The 21526-nt window shown below is 39.6% G+C and overlaps 1 protein-coding gene across 1 annotated transcript; it reads right to left on the bottom strand.

The window, feature by feature from the left end:
• Nucleotides 1-977: 977 nt before the first annotated feature.
• On the bottom strand, nucleotides 978-16673 carry LOC121635177 (histone-arginine methyltransferase CARM1-like). Its single transcript, XM_041978263.1, has 15 exons — nucleotides 16572-16673; nucleotides 15496-15622; nucleotides 14400-14525; nucleotides 14175-14317; nucleotides 13984-14088; nucleotides 12283-12393; nucleotides 11280-11457; nucleotides 10380-10470; nucleotides 7760-7841; nucleotides 7589-7674; nucleotides 6937-7026; nucleotides 5065-5210; nucleotides 4637-4726; nucleotides 4430-4544; nucleotides 978-1084 (listed from the first exon to the last, which is right to left on the bottom strand). Exons 1-14 carry the CDS (start codon nucleotides 16671-16673, stop codon nucleotides 4468-4470), a joined length of 1554 nt encoding a protein of 517 aa, XP_041834197.1. The 3' UTR covers nucleotides 978-1084; nucleotides 4430-4467.
• Between the last annotated feature and the right edge of the window lie 4853 nt (nucleotides 16674-21526).

Raw genomic sequence — 21526 nt, 5'->3', positions numbered from 1 at the left:
TTCAAGATAATTTCACTCAACATACATGATTACTTGGAATAACATATTTTATTATGGGTATATTTTATTACCTCAATTCCCCCATAATTGTAATGCTGTTTAAAATGTAACTAAAACTAAAACAGAATGCAATGATTAATAAATCTCATAAATTGAACATTTATTTCAAATCGTTCCTCAATCTTCAGATGCAGTTTCTCTCAAAATTAATGAAACTCTGTCCATCTTTACGAGAGACTCTGAAATGCTCCTTTTATACCCAGTCATTTTAATAATCTGTTGTCAACTAACCAAATTAGTTTCGTAATGGTTCTCCAGTTGTTTTTTTTTTAATTTGTGCCAATTACTTTTCCAGCCTTTTGTTGTCCTTGCTGCCATCAGCTAAAATATGAGCTAATATTTCCTCCGACGCTGTAAAATGTCCCATTTTCAACATTTGACATGTTGACATGTCTTGGGAATAAAATATTGGTTTGAAATGTTCAAATCATTACATTCAGTTCTTTTTTAATCATTATTTACAATTACACAATATCCAAACTGTTATTTTTATATAATTTAATTTATCTATTATGATTTTACATTTCACATAAATTTCACTCATCTGTACATAGTAGTATTCAATTTCATGTTGTAGTTTTCTATACTCTGTTACTGTATGGTAATTATGCCAAACAGAAGTAACACTAAGCTGCATGAGACAATAAATTAAACCTGCCAGCAAACTTAGAGATTGGTAGGTTTTTTTTTTGTTTTTTATTAAAAATTCAACATACACACAGAAAGCTGTTGGTGTGCTAATGTCAGTATGTGTCTGCAGTTTATGCTCATTTTAGAGGCAAATTCAGTTTTCCTCTGGTTTTATGTTTAACCACTCTGAACTAAATTCAACTGGATAAAATCCATAATATTCTATTAATTCACAAAAGGAAATGGAATTGTTGCAGCAGGCTATGAATTAGAAAAAAGAGAAGGAATGACTATTAAAAATATTTATTATGTAATTTCTTATCAGTGGCAATATGTTTAACAACACTAAAACAAGAAGTCAGCACTCAGATGATCTCTGGAGGTTCCTTTGGGGCTGAAACATAAAGAGATAAAACATTTGTGTCGATAAGAAATGCTTCATACAGTTTATATTCAAAGATCCCTGCAAAGGTTAATCACCGTCTTGATCTAATAAATTGTGTCCCATGTCCAGGGCTGCCCAAATATATAAAATAAAAATAATAAACTATTTATATAGCACTTTTCTAAACAATGATACAGTGCTTAGCTATAGAGGAAAACAGCAGACAAAAAAAAAAAAAAAAAAAAACCTTTCAGGACTGTCTTTGTGAGAGTTCAGCTCACAAAGAGGTCCATAGGATGGGGGATCTGATGGAACAAACCAGATCTCCCTCAAAGGTCACTTATCTGTGGGTCTCACTGGTCGAGAAGAAATATTTGAAGGTGAGCAGCAAGATTTTAAAATCAATACGAAATCTAACAGGAAGTCAATGTAGGGGAGCAACAGGGGTGTCGGGCTCATGTTTGTTTGTTTGTTTGTTTTTTTGTTGTTGTTTGTTTTATTTTTTGCTTTTGTTAACCAGTAATGAGTCTAATAGTTGTACAGCTGTATGTCATTGTTTAGAGTTAGACTTTAGAGATTTTACAGACTGCTTTTAATACAGTTCAGTCTGGCTTGCATGTCCTGAAATTGGTTTTAAAGGTAGGTCAAATCAAATTCATGGTATTTTCTCACAAACAGGAACTACCAGAAAGAAAACATTCAGCCAATAATAACCATGCAAGGCAAATGCATACAATTATCATACAGTTCTTTCCTAATTACAAGTACCTTATTTTTCTAATTGATCACAAGCTTTCTTTCAAAGGTCACATTAATAATTTGGTTTGCAAACTGAGGGTGAAGTTTGGATTTTATTTCTGCAGTAAATCATGTTTCTCCCTTAAAGCATAAAAGCGCCTTGTCTCAGGTACCATCTTACCATTGGTAGAATATGGAGATGTTTTGTATATGAGTGCCATAACCTAATGTCACATTTCGCATCATTCAACTCTGTGACTTATACACTGAAGCTAATTGTTAAAAGTTATCGTAGGTACATACATTTATAAGGCTCTTCTTGGATGGGTTCCATCTTATCTTTCCAGTTTCCTTCAAAGAACCAGTAATCATTATGCTTTGCACACAAGTAATTTTTTCTTTTTTAATATTTCTAGAGTCCTGACCAAATGTGGGAAACAAGCTTTTATTGTTGCTGCCCCTGCAGCTTGGAACTAATTACAATCTGAAATTAAAATGTGTCATTTTATTTCATACCTTTCATTCTTTTGTTATCTTTCAGACAGTGAGAACAGTGTCTGTGTTTGAAATTGTTTATGACCTCATTTTAATTATTTATTTGCAGACTTTATTAACTTACTGATTTATTACCAATCCTTAATTACTTGCACTTTAAAATCTGTCAGCTGGATAAATTTACTAATGTGTTGGTTGTTAACCTGTGGCCTTTGTATTTTAAATTTATAAATTTTAAGACATGGGCTGCTGACCTCTCGACCAGGTCGCCCTTGAAAAAGAGATTTTGATCTCAATGGGATTTTTTAACCTGGTAAAAAAGCTTTAACAAAGGTTTAATAAAAATAATAGTAATAAAATTTAAAATGATAAACTGCATTATGAGTCTGAATATGCTTCCAAGAGGAAGCATGTAAATAGAGAACAAAAGGGGACCGAGGACTGAGCCCTGTGGAACACCAATAGACTGTATAAAGATGGACAGAGCCTCAGTGACGTCACCCGTAGGTTTCTGAAGAGCTGAAGTGAAGCTCTTGGGTGGTTCCCACCGTCGCCATCTTGGCAGCGTCACGCGTGGCGTTATTCCCGGAAAATCCAAAAATGGGCAAAGAGGTGGAGCTAAGAGGGGGACTGTGAAGGTAGGGGTGGATGATCAAGAGGAATCATCAAACTCAAATAGCTAAGAGCTAACCAAGCTATCCCTGGCTATTAGCTGGCTAAAAAAACTGCAGGTGTGCTGCACTCTCCCTTCTTGCCGCGGATATTGGATTCATGTCAATCAAAAGGACACACACAAGATTAAATAACATCCAAACGGATGAGATAGAAAAAATTCATCCCCCTCACAGCTGTCATGAAGGTAAACTTGACCTATTAATCCTAAAATGTTTTTTTGTACCAGGCTTTAAACAGGTTCATTTCTGCTGTGAAGGTGGTCTTTTAAATATGGGAGTATATGGGGATTTGCTCTGTTTTGGAGCCAGCCCTTAGCGGATGAGTGGTAAATTGCAATTTTTTGCATTTCACATAGACTTCATATTTTACCGTTCGAGGTTGCCGCTTGCTTTGTATTAAAGGTTTCTTCTTTCAGACAAAGGTTAAGGTGGAAGTTGTTTGTTGTTTTACCTTTGATCTGAAAGAAGAAACCTTTAATATATTAAGAAATAAGACAAAATTATATCCTTTTTTTTTTTTTTTTTTTAGCTAAGTCATGTCTCTGTACTATGGCTCACACCTGTTGGAAATACTTTTTTATTCATAAATTATGTAAACTGTGCAGAGATGACTTTAACCAAAGCCTTAGATAGAAAGAAAAGCCAATAGATTGCTCTAGTCACATCTCCACAACAGAAAAAATACATATGTTGTGATAAAAGTGTGATTAAAAGATTAAAATTGCGTGGGAATAACATTTTAATTTAAAGACATTCAGCCTCATATTCCTGATCGACACACTGAGGCGTTATTCATGTTCATGAGTATTTTTAATCTCTGATAGATGCTATCGTTCCACATCTGGTCCCACATATCTATTGCTGTTTACAGTCCACAATAGGATGTATAAGTGTGTAAGTTTCAGATGTTTTCCTGCTGCTTTTCATGTCATCAGGCTCTGTGGAGGCCTCATAATGACTTGCTGGAGCAGTGAACCATCAAGCCCATGAATGCAAGTGGTTTCTACAGTCATGTCTGGGAAACACAGTGTAAATACATCCTTAAAAGCCCCCCATTTCTTCTGAATACCAAACAGGTTTTGTGAAGCTAAGAACTTATTTAAACAGAAAGGATGCCCCTTCATTTAGACTCCACAGGTTAACTATGAATCAGAGTTAGCTTGATACAAACTGTAAGGGTAAATATTTGGCTTATTTGTTCTTCATTCAATTGTTTAACTCAAAATGTGCTAAAATTTTTATATCTTTAAAAACACAGATGATACTAGTCTACATTTAAACTTGCTGTTGTTGAGGGTGGATGTAGTAGAGTTGTTTGCTGCCCTCTAGTGTTAATTTCAGGAAGTTGTTCCCTTTACTTCTAGATGAAACCTAAACAAGCAACAGATCTTTCTCCACCAAGGCAGGAGCTGAGGTAGATATATCTGAGGAAGTGTGCAGGGTTTACCTCAGCTCTCTGGAAGAGAGAGGCCTCTGGTCCTGATCCTACAGATCTGCAGTGCTGCAGTGCTCTAGCTGTGGAACCAGGACGGTGTCCTGCACCCGGAGACAATTGTCACATCCTGAAGTTTCATTAAATAAAAAAGTATACGTCACTTTGTGGTAAATGAATCAACTCTGAAACTTAATCTTTGTATTCGAAGGAAGAGGTGACCTGAAGAAAGGGTTTTTGAGGTCCAGGATGTTTCCAGATCTGAAGCCTGACTGATCGACTGTGGCAGTGATTTGGATGTCATGTCTCTGTCTGCTGGGAGAATTAAAACTAAGAGGTCAGTGAGAGATCTCAGTTTGATCAAGCATTTTAAAACCAGTTTTTCTTTTTTGCCTTTATTTTGGCTTAGGAGATACATGGGATTATCCCGTGAGATTACATTACATTGTAAAACTGATATTTAACAATGCTAGCATAGAGAAGAAACTGAAATTAAGGAGCTGCAGGTGGAAATTGTAGTTTTAAATTTTTTCCTCAGTTAAAATAAGTGGTTGGTTGCTTAATTAGTAAACAAATTGATAGATAATTTGTTATTGGCAACAACATTTCTGAATAAATAAATAAATTGCTGCCCACTTTGCCTTGCTGACCGGGGTACCTGTTGTTGGCGACCAGCAGCACCGTCCCAGACAGAGTTTGTCCCAGCTTTGCAAACAGTGGCGTCTGAAGCAAACACCTGACCTGAGACCAGCGGGTCAGAGGCTCACTGGGAGCTGTGGAGAGCCACACAGTGGACCTACGAAGGCAAGGCAAGGCAGTTTATTTGTATAGCACATTTCATGTACAGGACAATTCAAAGTGCTTTACATAAAACAAAGACATTACAGATATTTAGAATAGTAAAAGGCATCAACACATAATCACAATAAAATAATAAATTACATTAAAATGATTAAAAGCAAGATGAGTTAAAAAAGTTACCGTGCAGATTTCATGCATAGGCACATGAGAAAATAAATGTTTTTAACCTGGATTTAAAAATGTCTACATTTGGTGAAAGTTTAATCTCCACTGGCAGTTTGTTCCATTTGTTTGCAGCATAACAGCTAAATGCTGCTTCTCCATGTTTAGTCTGGACTCTGGTCTGGACTAGTTGACCAGAGTCTGCTAGGTTTATATTCTCTGAACATATCACAGATGTATTCTGGGCCTAAACCATTCTGGGATTTGTAAACAATCAGAAGGGTTTTAAAATCTATTCTGTGACTGACTGGAAGCCAGTGTAAAGATTTCAAAACTGGTGTGATGTGTTCAGATTTCTTAGTCCTGGTTAAAACTCTAGTAGCAGCGTTTTGGATGAGCTGCAGATGTTTAATGCTCTTTTTAGGAAGTCCTGTTAAAAGAGCATTACAGTAATCCAGCCTACTGGAGATGAATGCATGGATGAGTTTCTCTTGGTCTTTCTGGGAAACTAAACTTTTAATTCTGTTGATGTTTCTGAGCTGGTAAAAAGCTTCTTAGTGAAGCTTTGATGTGGCTGCTGAAAGTCAGATCTGAGTCTATCAATACTCCCAGGTTACGAACTTGGTTGGTGATTTTAAGAGCTTGAGTCTGCAGGTGTTTACCAATGCTGACCCTCTTCTCTTTGCTACCAAACAGAATAATCTCAGTTTTGTCCTAATTTAATTGTAGGAAATTCTCCCTCATCCAGGTATTTATTTGCTCCAGACACTGACACATTAAGTCTATTGGACTGTAGTCATCTGGTGACAGAGACACAAAAAGTTGTGTATCATCTGCATAACTTTGATAACTAATGCTATAGTTCTGTAATATTTTACCCAAAGGGAGCATATACAAGTTGAACAGAAGAGGTCCAAGGATTGACCCCTGGGGGACTCCACAAGTCATGGCCACTCGCTCGGATTCATAGCTGCCGATCATAACAAAATAACTCCGGCCTTCTAAATAGGACCTGAACCAGTTAAGAACCACTCCAGAAAGTCCAACCCAGTTTTCCAGCCTGTGCAACAGGATTCTGTGATCTACAGTATCAAACGCAGCACTGAGATCCAACAGAACCAGGACTGATACTTGACCAGAATCAGTATTCAACCTAATGTCATTTAACACTTTGACCAGAGCTGTTTCAGTGCTGTGATGAGGTTGGAAGCCAAAGTCTTACGAAGACAAAGAGGAGAGATCAGGTAAGTTGTCAGTGAAGCTGTGGGACTAAAGATGGACATCCAGCAGTTTGTGTTTCTCTTGGCATGTGGCTTTAAACAACGAAAAATCCACCGTATATTTAATCATGGAAGTGTTCCTCCTTTGTTCTTAGTGCTGAGTCACACAAGAAGTGATGATTATTTTGACCAATGATTGATATGTGTGAAACTCCACCTTTTAGGGTTGGATCGGTAAGATTGGGACTCCAATGGAAGGATTTGGATAGAATATTCTGGCACCCTTCCCAGTTCTTGCCTATGGAAATACCCTAGGTGGAAATGGGTATTATGACTTACTTGGATCCCAGATAGGCCACATCAAACCAGAAGGCGAGTCCATGAACCAAACCAGACTGGAGCAGTGTGAACACAAAGGGGATCTCCACTCTGGAAATACAGCACACTTCTCTTACTTATTGTTCTTAACATCTGCATTAAAAATTGGGCTGCATCAGTAATAAATAATGTATTTAAAATAATTTTTTCTCTTTTTGGTCTGTTGTTAGTTGGCCAGCTGCATAAAGAAACAACATCTTATACCTGTACTATAATATGTCTCAGATTGTCAGTTTCTTTGCTGATGACATGATATTATATTACTCTAAAAAAAGTTGGAAACAACTTCTGAGTGCAGAAGGGAACTGAATCTTAAAGAAATTATTTGATTAGGCTAAATTATGACAAAATAAGTCAATAATATTTAGTAACAAAAACGTAAAAAGGAATAGGATCAAAATTATCATAAATGATGTATAAATATTCCATGAAACCAGATTCTTGTATTATATAATTGACTATAAATGATCCTGGAAGGTTCACTTAAACATTGTATAAAATATATAAATGTGGTATTAAATATTTTGTAACTTATTTTAATTATTATCCTTAATATTGTATTTTTTGATATTTGTTTTTGCTGAAATTTACTCAGAAAAAAAATTGAAATAACCTGTGTATATCTTCTTCTTTAACATCCATGAAGTTGATGCAGTGTTTGACGGACCTGGCCATCAGGATGTGAACGTCGAACGTGTCCTGGAGGTGATGCAGTTATTGTAACACAGTCATCTTGCAGCCAGCTTACAGTTTGACACATGAGGGAAGTTTTTCTGCGTCTTACCACAATGGGCTGCCTGAAAAACTCATCCACTGCAGCACCATGAAGAGCACTCAGGTTCACGCTGTAGAAGCTTCTCTGCTGCCTGAACGAATTAAATCATTTATATTATTGCCAGCTGTTAATGCATCCAGGTCTGTTCACACATCACATACCATGTGATCAAACAATATTTCTGTTTGTAGCAGTTATTGGATTTATGTAGAGAAGAAGTTCAGTTTTGCTGAAATATTGTTAAAGACGGCCTGAAGCTGCATGATTTTTGGAGCTTATACTTGATTAAAGATTAGCTAAAATGGAAGCTATATACAGCTCCATTTCCCAAAAATTAGGCTTTTATCATTTTACCATATGAGCTCATTAAAAATCTAAAAGCAGCGACACGTCTGTGATATGTTTGAACAGGGGCAACAAACGGCTGGAAAAGTGATTGGTACAAATCAAAAACAACTGGAGGAACATTCAACAACTACTTAGGTTAAGTGGCAGAAGTCAGAAAAAAAAGAGCATTTCAGAGAGGCAGAGCTTCTCAGATATAAAGAAGAGCAGAGGTTCACAAATCTAAGACAAACTGTGTCTTCCAGTTGTGGAACAATTTCAGAAAAATGTTAATCGACATAAAATTGTGACGACTAAAGATCCCACCATCTACAGTGCATAATGTCATCAACGATTCAGAGAATCAGGAGGAATCCCTGTACGCATGGGACAAAGCTGAAGGAAGACTTTCAGAAATCACTGTCTGTGGACACAGTTCATCCTGAAATCCACAAATGCAGGTTAAATCATGCAAAGCAGAAGCCAGATGTGAACAGGATCTAGAAACAGTGCCATCTTCTCTGGATCAAAGGACATTTAAAATGGTCTGAGGCAAAGTGGAAACCTGGATGAAAATGTGAAATAGTTTCTGGAAAGCATGGATGGTGTGTCCTGCAGACTAAAGAGGAGAGGGAGCATCCAGCTTGTAATCAGTGGACAGGTAAAAAGCCTGCATCTCTGATGGTATGGGGCTGCATTAGTGCTGGTGTGTGCAGCTAGTTGGTGGGACCTTCAAAGTCTTCACAATTTTACACTGAGTGGCATTTTTCTGTAATTATTCCACAATTTTTAGACCTATTTAGTCTCAGATTAATGAGCCTCTGTCTATCTTTACATCTGAGAGACTCTGCCTCTCTGAAATGCTCCTTTTATATTTAGTCATGTTACTGATCTGTTGCCAGTTCTCCTCCAGGTGTTTCTGGTTTGTACCAGTTACTTTTCCAGCCTTTTGTTGCTCCTGTTCCAACTTTTTCCAGACGTGTCGCTGCCTTTAGATTCACTATCAGCTCATATTTCCAATCACAGGGTAAAATGTCTGTTTCAACATCTGACATGTTGCTTATGTTCTATTGGGAATCAAATATAAGTTTAACAGATTTAGAAATCATTGAGTCCAAACTGTTGTAGTGTGCTGTTGGATTTATTTGGAGAGAAAACACTGCTGCAGCAGATTCCTGAATGCTCAAACTACAACAAGTTCTGGAGTTTAAATCTGGTTAAAAATGAAAACATGTTCTGTAAAACTGGAAGTATTAAGGATGGATCGGTAATGATAAGTTGGTCCCACACCGCTGAAGCAGCTGTGATGGAAAACATCAGTTTATAGTTTACTGTCATTCCTCAAGGCTAACTGAGCCTGACCTGAAGCAGTGAAGGACGCAGAGCATGGCAACACACACACATATGCTGGTAGCCTTGCATGCACAAGCAAACTCCAACACAGAGGATGTATTGTTTGCAAGAATTTAGCTCAAATAAAACTACAGAAAAACCCATCTAACCTGGATAAAAGAAAATTATGCAGAATTTAACAGGAAAGTATGAGTTAATGTCTTTAATAAACTGCAGCTGAGTTCTTTGTGCAAGTCCATCAGCTTTATGTATCTAATACTGAAATATGTGTTCTGCAGATGGCACTTGAATGCATCTCCTGCTGTAGCTGCACTTTAAATTAAATGAGAACTTAACATTACTATATTACAAGAAAGTACTTTTCTTTCTAAGCTTTTCTCAGGTTCTGCTCTGATTACTGAGTCCAAGAAACTGCTGGAATCTTATGTGATCGTTGTCTGAGGACTCATACAAAACCATCTTAACAAGAAAGGGTCGATCTCCACGGCAGCAGGTCTAAAGGACCAAACCACCCCCCTCACAGGCTGCAGGTCTGCAACATTAATGTTCGCTTACAAAAGACTCGTAACCTGCTGGTGGAAAGTTGGTCCATCCAGTGTGACTTGGCGGGATGGAACCATGAACATGTTTGTCTTTTTTACGTTCTAGTTAAAATATTCACTTTCACTGCTTCTACATAAAATGATTAATAGAAGCAGAATTTTACTCCCCAAGTTTCACCCAAAACATTGAAAACCATTTTAAATGTCTGATAGTGGTCGGTGCAGGGAACAATCAGCCCTCATAATCGTTTTGAACTAAGACGACATTGAACCTGAACGTTTTACATCCAACGGGAAACACGGCTGACTGACGTCAAACATTGAGACCACACACTCATGTGAGCCAGTGTGTTTGTGTCCTCATGCATAGATGTATGTCTGAGTATATTGTGTGTGTGTGTGTGTGAGACCAGAAACTGGCTTGAGCGTAGTGTTCAAAGTAGAGCTGTTCGTCGCTGAAGGGAGCGAGGTGAAGATCTGCTCTGGAGGGAAACATCAGGCCTGGAAGGACGGAGTAGAATAAACACGAACAGAAATATTAGATATAAGTCTGTTTCTCAGAGAAACCTTTCACACATTGTCAGTGAACGGTTTCACACTGCTGTATATCCCGCTTTTTAAAGAACAGTTCAACTCTGTGACTATCTCTGATTTCAGATTGGAGGTAGCTTCAACCTTTCAGTCTGTCTCTGGACGTCAAGGACACAGATGGACTTTAGGTCTTGTCTAAAATGAAAAGGGTTGTAGCTTATTAAGGTGCTCAGAAATGTACAGTCCCAGTTCAAAAATGTTGGGATGCTGTGGATAATTTAAACAGCACATAAGCAACGTGTCAAATGTTTATCATTTCATCGAAAATATGGTGAATCTGATGCAGCAGCATGTCTGGAAAAAGTTGGAACAGGAGCAACAAAAGCTGGAAAAGTAACAGTTACAAACAAAAAGCAAATGGAGGAAGATTTGACAACTAATCAGGTTAATTGGCATTAATTGGTTAAGGAGCATTTCAGAGAGGCAGAGTCAGAGGACAGAGGTTTACTAATCTGAGACTAATTAGGTCTAGAAATTGTGGAACAATTACAGAAAAATATTCCTAAATATAAAGTAGGCTTAGAAGATTCTGCCATTTACAGTGTATGATAAATAAAGATTCAGAAAACTGAAGGATTCTCTGTATGCAAGAGCAAGCTCGATGCTCATAATCTTTGAGCCCTTAGGTGGTCCAGCGTTTTTGGAAATGGGGTTGTACTTTTCAAACAACTACAGAAATAATGGTCAAGCTAATGTAAACCAGATCTGTAAGCTCCTACCATTGGGTTTGAGCCACTTCCTGGCGTACAGGAAGCTGTCCATGGGTCTTTCATTGAGCAGCAGGTAGCCCATAGGCTCAGACACGATGACGTCCACCATGTCAGGAAGGCTGAGCTGCTCCACCGGTCCCTCCAAGACCAGGATCTGATCAGAGAGATGGTTTGCCTGGACCAGAATCTGCATAAAGGACATAAAATGTTAAGTTTAGAGTTTCCTGGTCTTTTCTTTATTTGTGGAAGATGCATTTAGTTTATTACAAGAAGACCCAGTATGTCTAACCCTGCTGCAACGGATGCTAATCTACAACAACACTGTCTGACCATACAAATATTTCTGGTTCATTTTTAAGGATTTGACATGTCTGACTGTGATATTTCTGTCTGAAAATGAATAAAGTGTGTGCGGCAGTGTTGGCTGTGTGGATAATCCACAGGACACGCTGAACACTGCTTTTATGGATTTTGGACTCCCAGTGAAAACTGTTTGTTCTGTCACTAATCCAGAAGTGTCTCCAATCTTGGAAAAACAGCATCAGAGTTTTAGGATAAACCATAATATACAGTATTTGTTCCTTATGGAGTCTGCCAAAGTCAGCGAGTCATGCAAAACACCTGGTGGAGCTCCTCAAAGATTGTAAACCAACTTTAAAACGACTGATATGTGAAACTCAACAAAACATATATTTGTACTCTCTGATGAGTGAGTCTGAACCGCGCTAGCATCCTGCACCACCTATACTCCTTCACTCTGAGCCAGATGTTGCTGCAACTCATTAACTCCCCAGAATGCCACGCTCTGCATGTGATGTATGTACTCTGTGTATGTGTAGTTGTGGTTTTTTCTTTAGGCTTCAGCTGGGCAAAATCACACACATTATTCTCCAAACTCTTCATGAGAATTCAAGTCCTGCTCATAGGTTAGTCACAGACTCTAACAAAGCCACCATTTTCTTTACTGCGTTCAAACCAACAACACGAGGGTGAAGGCTTGAAACACACCGACCTGTGTGTACTTGGCCATCGGACCCGACTCAACAGCATACACTCTGGAAGCTCCTGCCTGGACTGCAAAGAAAGACAGGATACCCGAACCACAACACACATCCAGAACCACCTGCAGACACAAGAGGGCAAAATAAAAAGCATGTTAGTTATGTTAAAACACACACACACATATTTCTTCAGTTTTAGCTTCTCTTTGATGTTTTCCTGTTAAACCCAGAACAGAATATAACAGTCTCCTCACATTTAAAGCTCTTAGTGAATAAAGCTCCACTGGATCTTAAAGATCTCACAGTTTTCCCATCTGTGTTTCTTTCTCAGACTGCAGGTTTAATGGTGGTTTCCAGAGGATCTAAAGTAGAACAGGAGGCAGAACCTCCAGTTATCAGAGCCTCTCTGTGGAACCAGCTCCCAGTTTGGCTTTAGGGAGGAGACCCCCTCTCTACCTTTAGGACCAGGCTTCAAACTTTCCTTCCTGATAAAGCTTTTAGTAGGTCTGGCTTGGTGGAGAATAAACCACGGAGCTGTGCTGTGGGTGCAGAGGTGGACTCACAGCCGTCCCCACTATTTAAGCTTAAATCTACAAATTACTCAAAAAAACCACAATAACCTTCAACATGGCATCCTGGTACAGCTCACTCAACACTAAACATGAAGCCAAACTCCCAGATAATAACGCAGAATAACCCTCTATACCAGGGCTACTCAATTCGGTCCTACGAGGGCCGCAATCCAGCAGGTTTTTCCATGTATTCCTGCACCAACACACCTGAGTCAAATTAATGAGTCATTGTGTAGAACCTGATTGGCTGTTAGAGCCACCTAATTTGACTCAGGTGTGTTGGTGCAGGGATACATGGAAAACCTGCTGGATTGCGGCCCTCGTAGGACTGAATTGAGTAGCCCTGCTCTATATTGAGGCAGTTACCAGGAGAGCCATCACCCCCTGCACACATCCTTCCAACTTCTACCATCAGGTTGCCGGTACAAAGTCCAGCTATCAAGCAAAAAGAAATTTAAAAAATCTTTCTTTCCCACTGCTATCGGCACTCTGACATCTTTGAAATTTCCACCTATTGTTTTCATGGTTTTATGTGTTTTCATTTGGAGCCTGTCAAAGAGAAATTTCTGTCACCTGTGAGAGACAATAATGTTAGCTTATTTTTAGCCTTACGTCCATGTTGTCAGCCGGCTCTGTCATGAGCATAATTGTTCATGTTAGGGGGGTTTTCTATGACATTTCCAGAAATATGTTTTTATTTGGAAATTATTTGCCAGGGTGAAAGAAGTCCTGGGAATCGGTGAGGTTTGCATTTCCACTACACCATAAAGTTCTGCTAAAGCGATTCTAATTAGGCTAGTTGGACCTCAGCTAATGCCTCTGGAAATGCACAGAGTTTTTTTTTTAAATCCCAAATAAAAAGAAGTTCCTGTGGTGGACAAGGGGTGATACGTGCTTGTATACTACTGCTACAGGCCGAGGCTGCTGGGAGACGTCCCATGATGCACTGGGCTCCTCTCTGCGCTCTTTACTCTCCATTTAGAAATATCTGATGTTGTTGTTGTCATTCATTTGTGTTTCTCTTTTTGTTTCTCAGCCGGTATCCCTAGTTTAGAGCTTTTAGAGTGTTTAGAGATGCTCAGCATCCCTGATGAACCATCAGATGCTGAATCTGGCGTCTTTATGAACAGAAGTGATCACCTTGTCTTTGAAGTCGACCTCGTTGGCTAAGATGGCTCTGTGGTAGGTGGCGGTCCTCTGGTAGTCCTGGAGCAGACTCTGCTGCTGGCTCAGACAGCTATGAAACTGCACACACACACACACACACACACACACATGACCCAGAGCTGAAGATAGAAGCCTGAAAAATCAATGACCTGACGGGTTCTTGCCTGGTAACATTTGGACCTCTCTGTGGTTGTTCTGGGACGTTTTTTTTCTCTCTCTGAGGTTTCTCTTCCTTTCTCGTGGTTCTGTGTGGAACTTCTCTCTCCATCATCTCCTCTCTTCATCATCCTCTGGAAGCTCCTCAGATCTGATCAAACACAGAAGAATGGTTTTCAATAACTCCAAGATGAAAAGCCAAATTAATCTAAAAATCTCTTTATTTTACGAACCATCCGGCGTCTTGAACTGCAGCAGAAGATTCAGTTTTCCAGCAGAAACCAGGAAGGACTGTCCTCCCACCTGACAGCAGTCCGTCTCCTCACGGACGGTCACCTGGAAAACTGATGCTCTGTTGGCTGGAAGCAAAGTTCACTCATGGATCATTGACCTTTTTAGATTAGCTTATAAAATTTATTTTCATTTATTTAATTTGAACTAATCCATTTTTATTTTTACTTAGTTATTAAATTTTGTGTGTATTTATTTTATTTAGTAATTATTTTCAAACAGCTACCTGTTCATTATTGATCTATTTTATTTCTTTTTTGAGTGCAGAGTTTATATAAACTATTTTAAACATATTTTTTTACATGTTCATCCTTTATGTTGCTACTGTTTTTAGATTGATTTAAACTTTGTTTTTATTTTTTATGTTTTCCATTCCAGTGACCTCATGGAGGTGCTCCATATCGGGAGCTATGCGTGCTCCAACTGCATGCTCGTTGCCATGGTCATTCTCCTTGTGTGGGTAGTCGGGGTCCCTGCACTGCAGCCCTATGGTTGTAGTGTGGACCCTGTCTGCCCTGACCATGGTGGTTCTCATGGCCGCTTTGGTCATGGGTGGGGTGGGTTTTGATGTGGATGGACCCTTTGGTTAGCGTTTCTTCACCTGGTTCATTGGTGCCAACGGGTGGGGAGGTGGGAAACTTGCATGTGATTGCTTGTGATTTTAGGATGAAAAACTTTTACTATGTAAAGCACTTTGTCTCTGTTATGCATGAAAAGTGTTTTATAAATAAAGTTGGATTTGATTCGATTTAAATGAGCCCTTTCATTATCAGTGTCACAGACGCTCTGCGGTACAGGACCCTGGTCTAGAGTTGACTGTCAATAAAAGAATATGCAAATAAAACTGTGGACTGGTCTGCAGAGTTTTGAAAGTCTGTTTGATGCAGAGATGATACTGGAGCTGTTTGGACCACAGACACCAACCATCCAGGATTTAGATGGGTCATGGACTCTTTGAAACACCAGAATGTTCTGTATGTGGGTGTATTGCCATCATAACATGAAAGCTGATATTGTGTGTTCTCCATCAGTACCCACCGTCCTGCACGGTGAGCTGCTGAGCCTCCAGGTCTGTCCTGAGCAGCAGCGTGAGCTCCTGTCCATCCCTTTGTCCACACACGCTGATCTGCTGCTCGCTCCTGATCTCCATCTGAACCTTGTCCTCCTTTCAACACAACCAGAACACAATGATCCACCTAATCACATCTGAGCAGCTCAGTTTAGGATGCAAACAGATGAGTAGTAGAAAGAAAATCCAGGATGAAATGAACAGAGGCTAGCCGTTTTAGTTTCATCCATATTTTTGTATTTTTTACACTGACCAGCCGTAACATCATGACCACCCACGTCATACTAAACAGGTCCTCTTCATACTGCTAATCAGGGTGTGGACATAGAACATAGGTTGCAGATCATTTGGGTCCTCTGTGGACTGGAATTTTTCCCACAGTTTCTATCAGATCTTGTTATAGCCCTTCAGATCCCATTGGACCTCACCAGATCCCACATATTCTATCATATTGGTGTGTTGGTTCTTTAGAAGCCACGGACCCCTCAGACTCTTTAATGTTGTGGCTGATCAGTGATGTGTGACTCTCTTATATCAAGTTTGTTTCCTTTTAATTGCTCGGTATTCAAACTGCATAATTACTGAAACATCAGAGACTTGCAGATGAAACTGACTTCACTTGGATTGTCAGCTTCTTGGTGGACCTCGGTCCTCTGCTAAAGTCCACATAACAACCAGCCTGTTAGAGTAACTCTCAGGAGCTCAAACATCAACATGCTGGTAACACAAACTCACTGAGCAATAAAACCTGAGCCACATGGAACTGTTCTTTGACGGGATGACACTCTGCAGTACTGAACAGCATTACCATGTTTCCAATCTGCAACACAGCAGCATTATAAAAAAGTATGAGGGCTGAAAACAGCTGTACTGGACAGACAGTAAATCCTGAAAGGAAATCCGTCATCATCGGGGTCTGATGATGAAATTTGACTGTTTTCCAGGTAATGACAGAAAACAAACCAATAGAAACCACATGACATTTAAAGTGCATCGTCATTTAAAGGTTAAACATGAATGAAACTGCTGCTGCCTCCAGTTTTACCTTTCTCTGTGTCTCCATGTGCGCCTCCTCACCCCCCACCTCCTCCTGCAGAGTGAAGACCCTCACAGAAAAAGTCAGGGGCTCCTCACTGCTCTCCTCCATTCTTCCATGTGGGTGGAAGCTGCTGTTAGGAAGGAGAAGTAGAGGAGAGGAGGAGTGGGCGGAGACAAGGGGAGGAGAGCTGGAGGAAGGCAGGGAGGAACGAGGGAGAGGAATATGGAAAGTCTAGAGTTCATGTAGAAGTTCTCAAAGGGAGTTTCTGCTCCAGGTTTCCATGCAGCCATGAATCTGGTCAAAGGTTTGACTCTGACATGAACCTGTTTAAGACCCCTGCAGCTCCAGCTTCCTTCAAGTTAACACAGCTGAACATGGAATATTTTCGGCACTGAAGGAAAGATGGTGTGACATGGAGGGGAGGAAGCTGTGTACAGTTGGATCTGCTGTTGTTTTTTCATTTATATGAAAATGATTCATGTTGAGTGGATTTATGTTCAGACTCTCAGTAGGATGGAATCATGGAGTCGGGTTGTGTTGGTTTGGGCTCTGCAGAGCTTTTCCTTCAGAAGAGATGACCGAGTCAAGATGGTGAAAACAATCAGGCCTGAAACAGCAGCTGGTTCCACAGGATCTCCAGTGGATGGAGAGAAGTCCATGATTTCACTGTGGCGCTTCAGTTTGTCCCTGAGCTCAGCAATAGTTCCCTCTGCTGGACAATCCTCGTCACTGCAGGCTGCAGAAAACCCTTTAACCTGGTGTTGATCAGCAGAACTGCTCGTTTATTTTAGCAAACATTTCATTTTAGTGATGGATGAAAATGTGGTAAGAGTGTTTTTCATTCACCTGAAAAAATTCAGTTTTTTAAATAAACTCAGTCAATTCATATGTTTAAAAAGTCTGTTTAGTACTGAAGCCGTAAGCAGCCATTAGTGGCTATTATTCATTTTTTAAATCATTATCTCAACATAACAAGTTAAATTTCTCATTATCTTGAGATAATGACGACTGTTTTCTTGTGATAATGGGACAATTTATCTTATTATGTTAAGAAAACAAAGCTTGTTTTCTCCAGATAACAGAGTTTGGAATTTATGAGATAATTGTACAATAAAAAGTTTTTCTGAATTTATAAGATAATTATTAGCAAGTAAATCCACCATGCTGAGTAGTTTTTTACTTTACTTTTACATGGGATTTTTTGTTTTGACTTTTTAATGTTTAATAAAAGATATTATATATATATACTAGTCCTGCAGAAAGTGAGCAACATACATAGCAGGCCTGATACACATTAGGACAAATCAAAGATACTGAAGCTGAGTCTATAATAAAACACGTCCAATGTAGCTAAAGGGTAGCTCTGTAGGATTCATTTATTTTGCTTCTGCCTTTACATCTTACTGGTGAGAACAGAGTTGTGGTTGTAAACATGCCATTAATTTAGCAGAATAGAGAAGATGTTTTATTTTGGTCCATGTCAGTGTGTTTTGTACGTAAGGAAAACAAACAGAAAAGTAGACATTTCATGTTTTATTGTAGAAGAAAGACACATCCAGCAGGAATCTGTTGGTGTTTTTGTCCCAGTAAACATGTAACACAAGGAAAAAATCTGCTTATTTTAACAGTTAACATGCTTGATATTTGACAGAGAACAACAACGAGGTCATTAATGTGAGACACATCTGGAAGATTCCCCAGCAAACAGGAGCATGCTGGAAAAAGTTTGGAGAAATTGAGGTACATGAGATCAAGCATTTGGCTTCCAGCTTCTGAAATCTAACAATGGCCTCTTAAAAAAGCAGAGCGCGGAGCTGTTTTGGTGTTACTGAGCTGAAAGGCTGACCTCCATGATGTGTCCTAAAGTAACAGGAGCAGATCTGAGAACTGAGCTGAAGTCTAACATGTTTCTGTAGTTTGATGAAAATCTGGAAAAACCTGCGCCTGCTTCCTCGCATACAGCTGCCGTTTCCATCACACACACGAAAACAATAAAAGCACCACGATTCTGTAACAGGTCCGACTCAAGCTGGTCAAAGAAAGACACTTTTGCTTCTTTCACTGCAGTTTATAGAGAACAAATTTTCTTATTTCATTAGATAATGCCTTCTGTCCACATCAAAACATTTCTACTAAACAAATAAATAGCAATGTAAATGGTAAAATAGGGATGTTGATGAGAAATGTTCAGATTTCTGTCATCAGCTGATAAACTGTGATTCTACTGAATGCTGGTTTTGCTCTGGAAGGATGTGAGAGTGTTTCACATCTGTTATGTTTGCAGGATATTCAGATGTTGAGTTGATTGGGTGTCAGCTGCACTGCTGGATAATGTATCACCTTCTATTAATACCCAGGCCATGAACAGTCGTCCTGCCACATGTACAGGTCCATCTGAGGCCGTCCATCTGCCATGTCACATGTCAGACAGGAGATACTCTACGACATGTTTCCCTGCAGTTTTACAAGCCGTTGTTTAACCACCACACAGGAGGATCATCGACATGAACATTACAGTCATCGGTCACATGCTCTGGACTGTGAACCATCACAACATAATACAAACACATCACTAACACAAAATTCCTGATTGATTTCGTTCATATTTCAGACATTTTAGTTCATAGTATTGCATCCACTTCTACACCAGAGCCCTTCAGGTCTGAGGCAAAAATCTGTGTCCAGCTCGTGAAGTTCTGTCGACTTATTTTAAACATCTGGCAGAGTGGTCAGATCCTGGACAGCCGAACGGTTTTGTGGGAATTCATCTGTTTATATTTGCCGCAGAGCTCCCAGAACACACAGGACCACCGATGTGAGAAGCAACACTCCACCTATCAGTCCAGTCCGAATCCAGGGGAAGGTCTCCAACTGGCCGTCTGAAGAAGGGTGGAGAAAAAGTCAAATTCACATCATGGAGGTTGTGACCCTGTAATTACAGACTTTCATTTGTTCTGCTCTGCAGGAAGTGGCTCACCTTTATGAGGAGCTGATGTCACCTTTTCTTCAGGGGTCTCCACAGGCGCTGATTTACATGAACATACAACATGTGAGTTTCACAAAGCTCAAACACACCTGCATAAAACATGAAGCCAGAGCTACAAATAAAAGGAAAGAGTGGAGAGAAGAAAAAATGGACAAAGACAGAAAACAACTGTTCATTCAAACCCAAACTGAAAAACCAGACAACCAGTGGGAGCACCTGTTTTTCTAAATTGATGATATAATTATGAGCAAGGACATCGACCATGATGAATAAGAGGTATCTTCAGCACTGGAGGCTGCTGCTTCAGAACCACACAACAGTTCATTTATAGAAGTACAAATCATTAGGAATAAAAGTAAAAATAAGTTCAGTGCGTATTGTGAGAAAAAAGTGATGTTTAAAAAGAGGCAGAAACTGGACCAGCGGCCTACTCTTACTGCATAGCTGTAGGTCTTTGTAAGAAGGATAAAGAGTCTATTGTAGCTAAAGGATAATTTTATAAGATACTAAATGGAATTTATTCCGCTTTTTATTTAGTCTTCACTTCCTTCTTTTGAGAACATGGTTGTAGAACTTGGAAGTGTTGATTAGTTTAGAAAAGTGACTTTCATTTGTTTTGCTCTGCAGGAAGTGGCTCACCTTTATGAGGAGCTGATGTCACCTTCTCTTCAGGGGTCTCCACAGGTGCTGATTTACATGAACATACAACATGTGAGTTTCACAAAGCTCAAACACCTGCATTAAACATGAAACCAGAGCTAAAGGGGAAGGTATGTGTGTGTATATATATATAGTTCATAGTGAAAGTCATGGAATCTAATATGGCTGCCAACCTCTGATGCCACAATATGAAATTAGATGAGTAGTTTAGCTGCCATCGTAAACCCTGGTTCATTTAAAGTGTGCCTTTAAGACTTTAAAAACTCTGGCACCTAAAAGGTTAAACCCTAGTATCTATACTTCTGAATAATGAATGAATACTTTTGACACCTCTGGGAGTCATGTCGCCCTCCAAGGAAGTTCTTGCCTGCTACATTCCTTCATCAAACAAACATGTCGATTATAAAAGGCACCAAAAGTTTCCTGATAGTGCAGTCATCACTGCACCCGAGGAAACTGGAGCCACTTGCAGATAAAAACATGTTTATTTGGAAGAATTTTGGCCACTGACGACCACCATACATTCACTACCGTGCTCAGGATTTGAAGTCATTGTTATACCGATCTTCACCACTAGATGTCAATCATTCTTAGACATTCTAACTTCAGTGTGGTTTCTTTTACAGTTCACCTTCCATCTGCTGAGTGGACTCTTCCAGGAGGAAAAGTAGGAGATCAAGTGGAGATTCGGGAGTGGACACATCAGTCACCTGTTCAGCCCAGGATGTCACAGGTGCTGTACGGACCCAGTCCGCTGTTGTGGTTGTGTACGGCTCCATATCTGTGTGAAAAGGTAAAGCAGGGTGTGTTGGATGTTAAATATATTTCTCTCTTTTATGGGGGGGGTGGGGTGTGTGTGTGTGTGTGTGTGTGTGTGGGGGGGGGGGGGGGTACATTTCAAAGTTAGAAATTCAGATTTCCCGGTTGTTCCTGAATGCTGCATCAGTACACGTTCAAGGAACCCTTAAATTAAAAGAATTTACTTTGGTGAAAGGTTTCCTATATAATTTTCCCTTTTTACTCCTGATTCATGGACCCAGTACGTGATGGAGGAGTGAGGACCAGATTTTACTCATCTAACAACCACCAGCTGGCAGTTATGTTACTTCAGCCTCATCTCCAGGTCCACACATGCTTCACAATGAGACTGGACCTGAATCAGAACCAAATCTTTGAACTGTAGATGAGGGAAATTATTTCACACAGTATTATTCTATTAGTTTGGTGTTGTTAGTGTGAGCTCTAAGGCTATTTCCTTAACAGTTTATGAGTCCATCTACATCCCTACTCTATGGCCGTCAGGTGTGGGAAATAG

The sequence above is a fragment of the Melanotaenia boesemani genome, chromosome 24, assembly GCF_017639745.1.
Source record: "Melanotaenia boesemani isolate fMelBoe1 chromosome 24, fMelBoe1.pri, whole genome shotgun sequence".
NCBI lineage: Eukaryota > Metazoa > Chordata > Actinopteri > Atheriniformes > Melanotaeniidae > Melanotaenia > Melanotaenia boesemani.
Note: the sequence above shows the minus strand (reverse complement) of the source record. Positions and strands in the feature narration are given on the sequence as shown.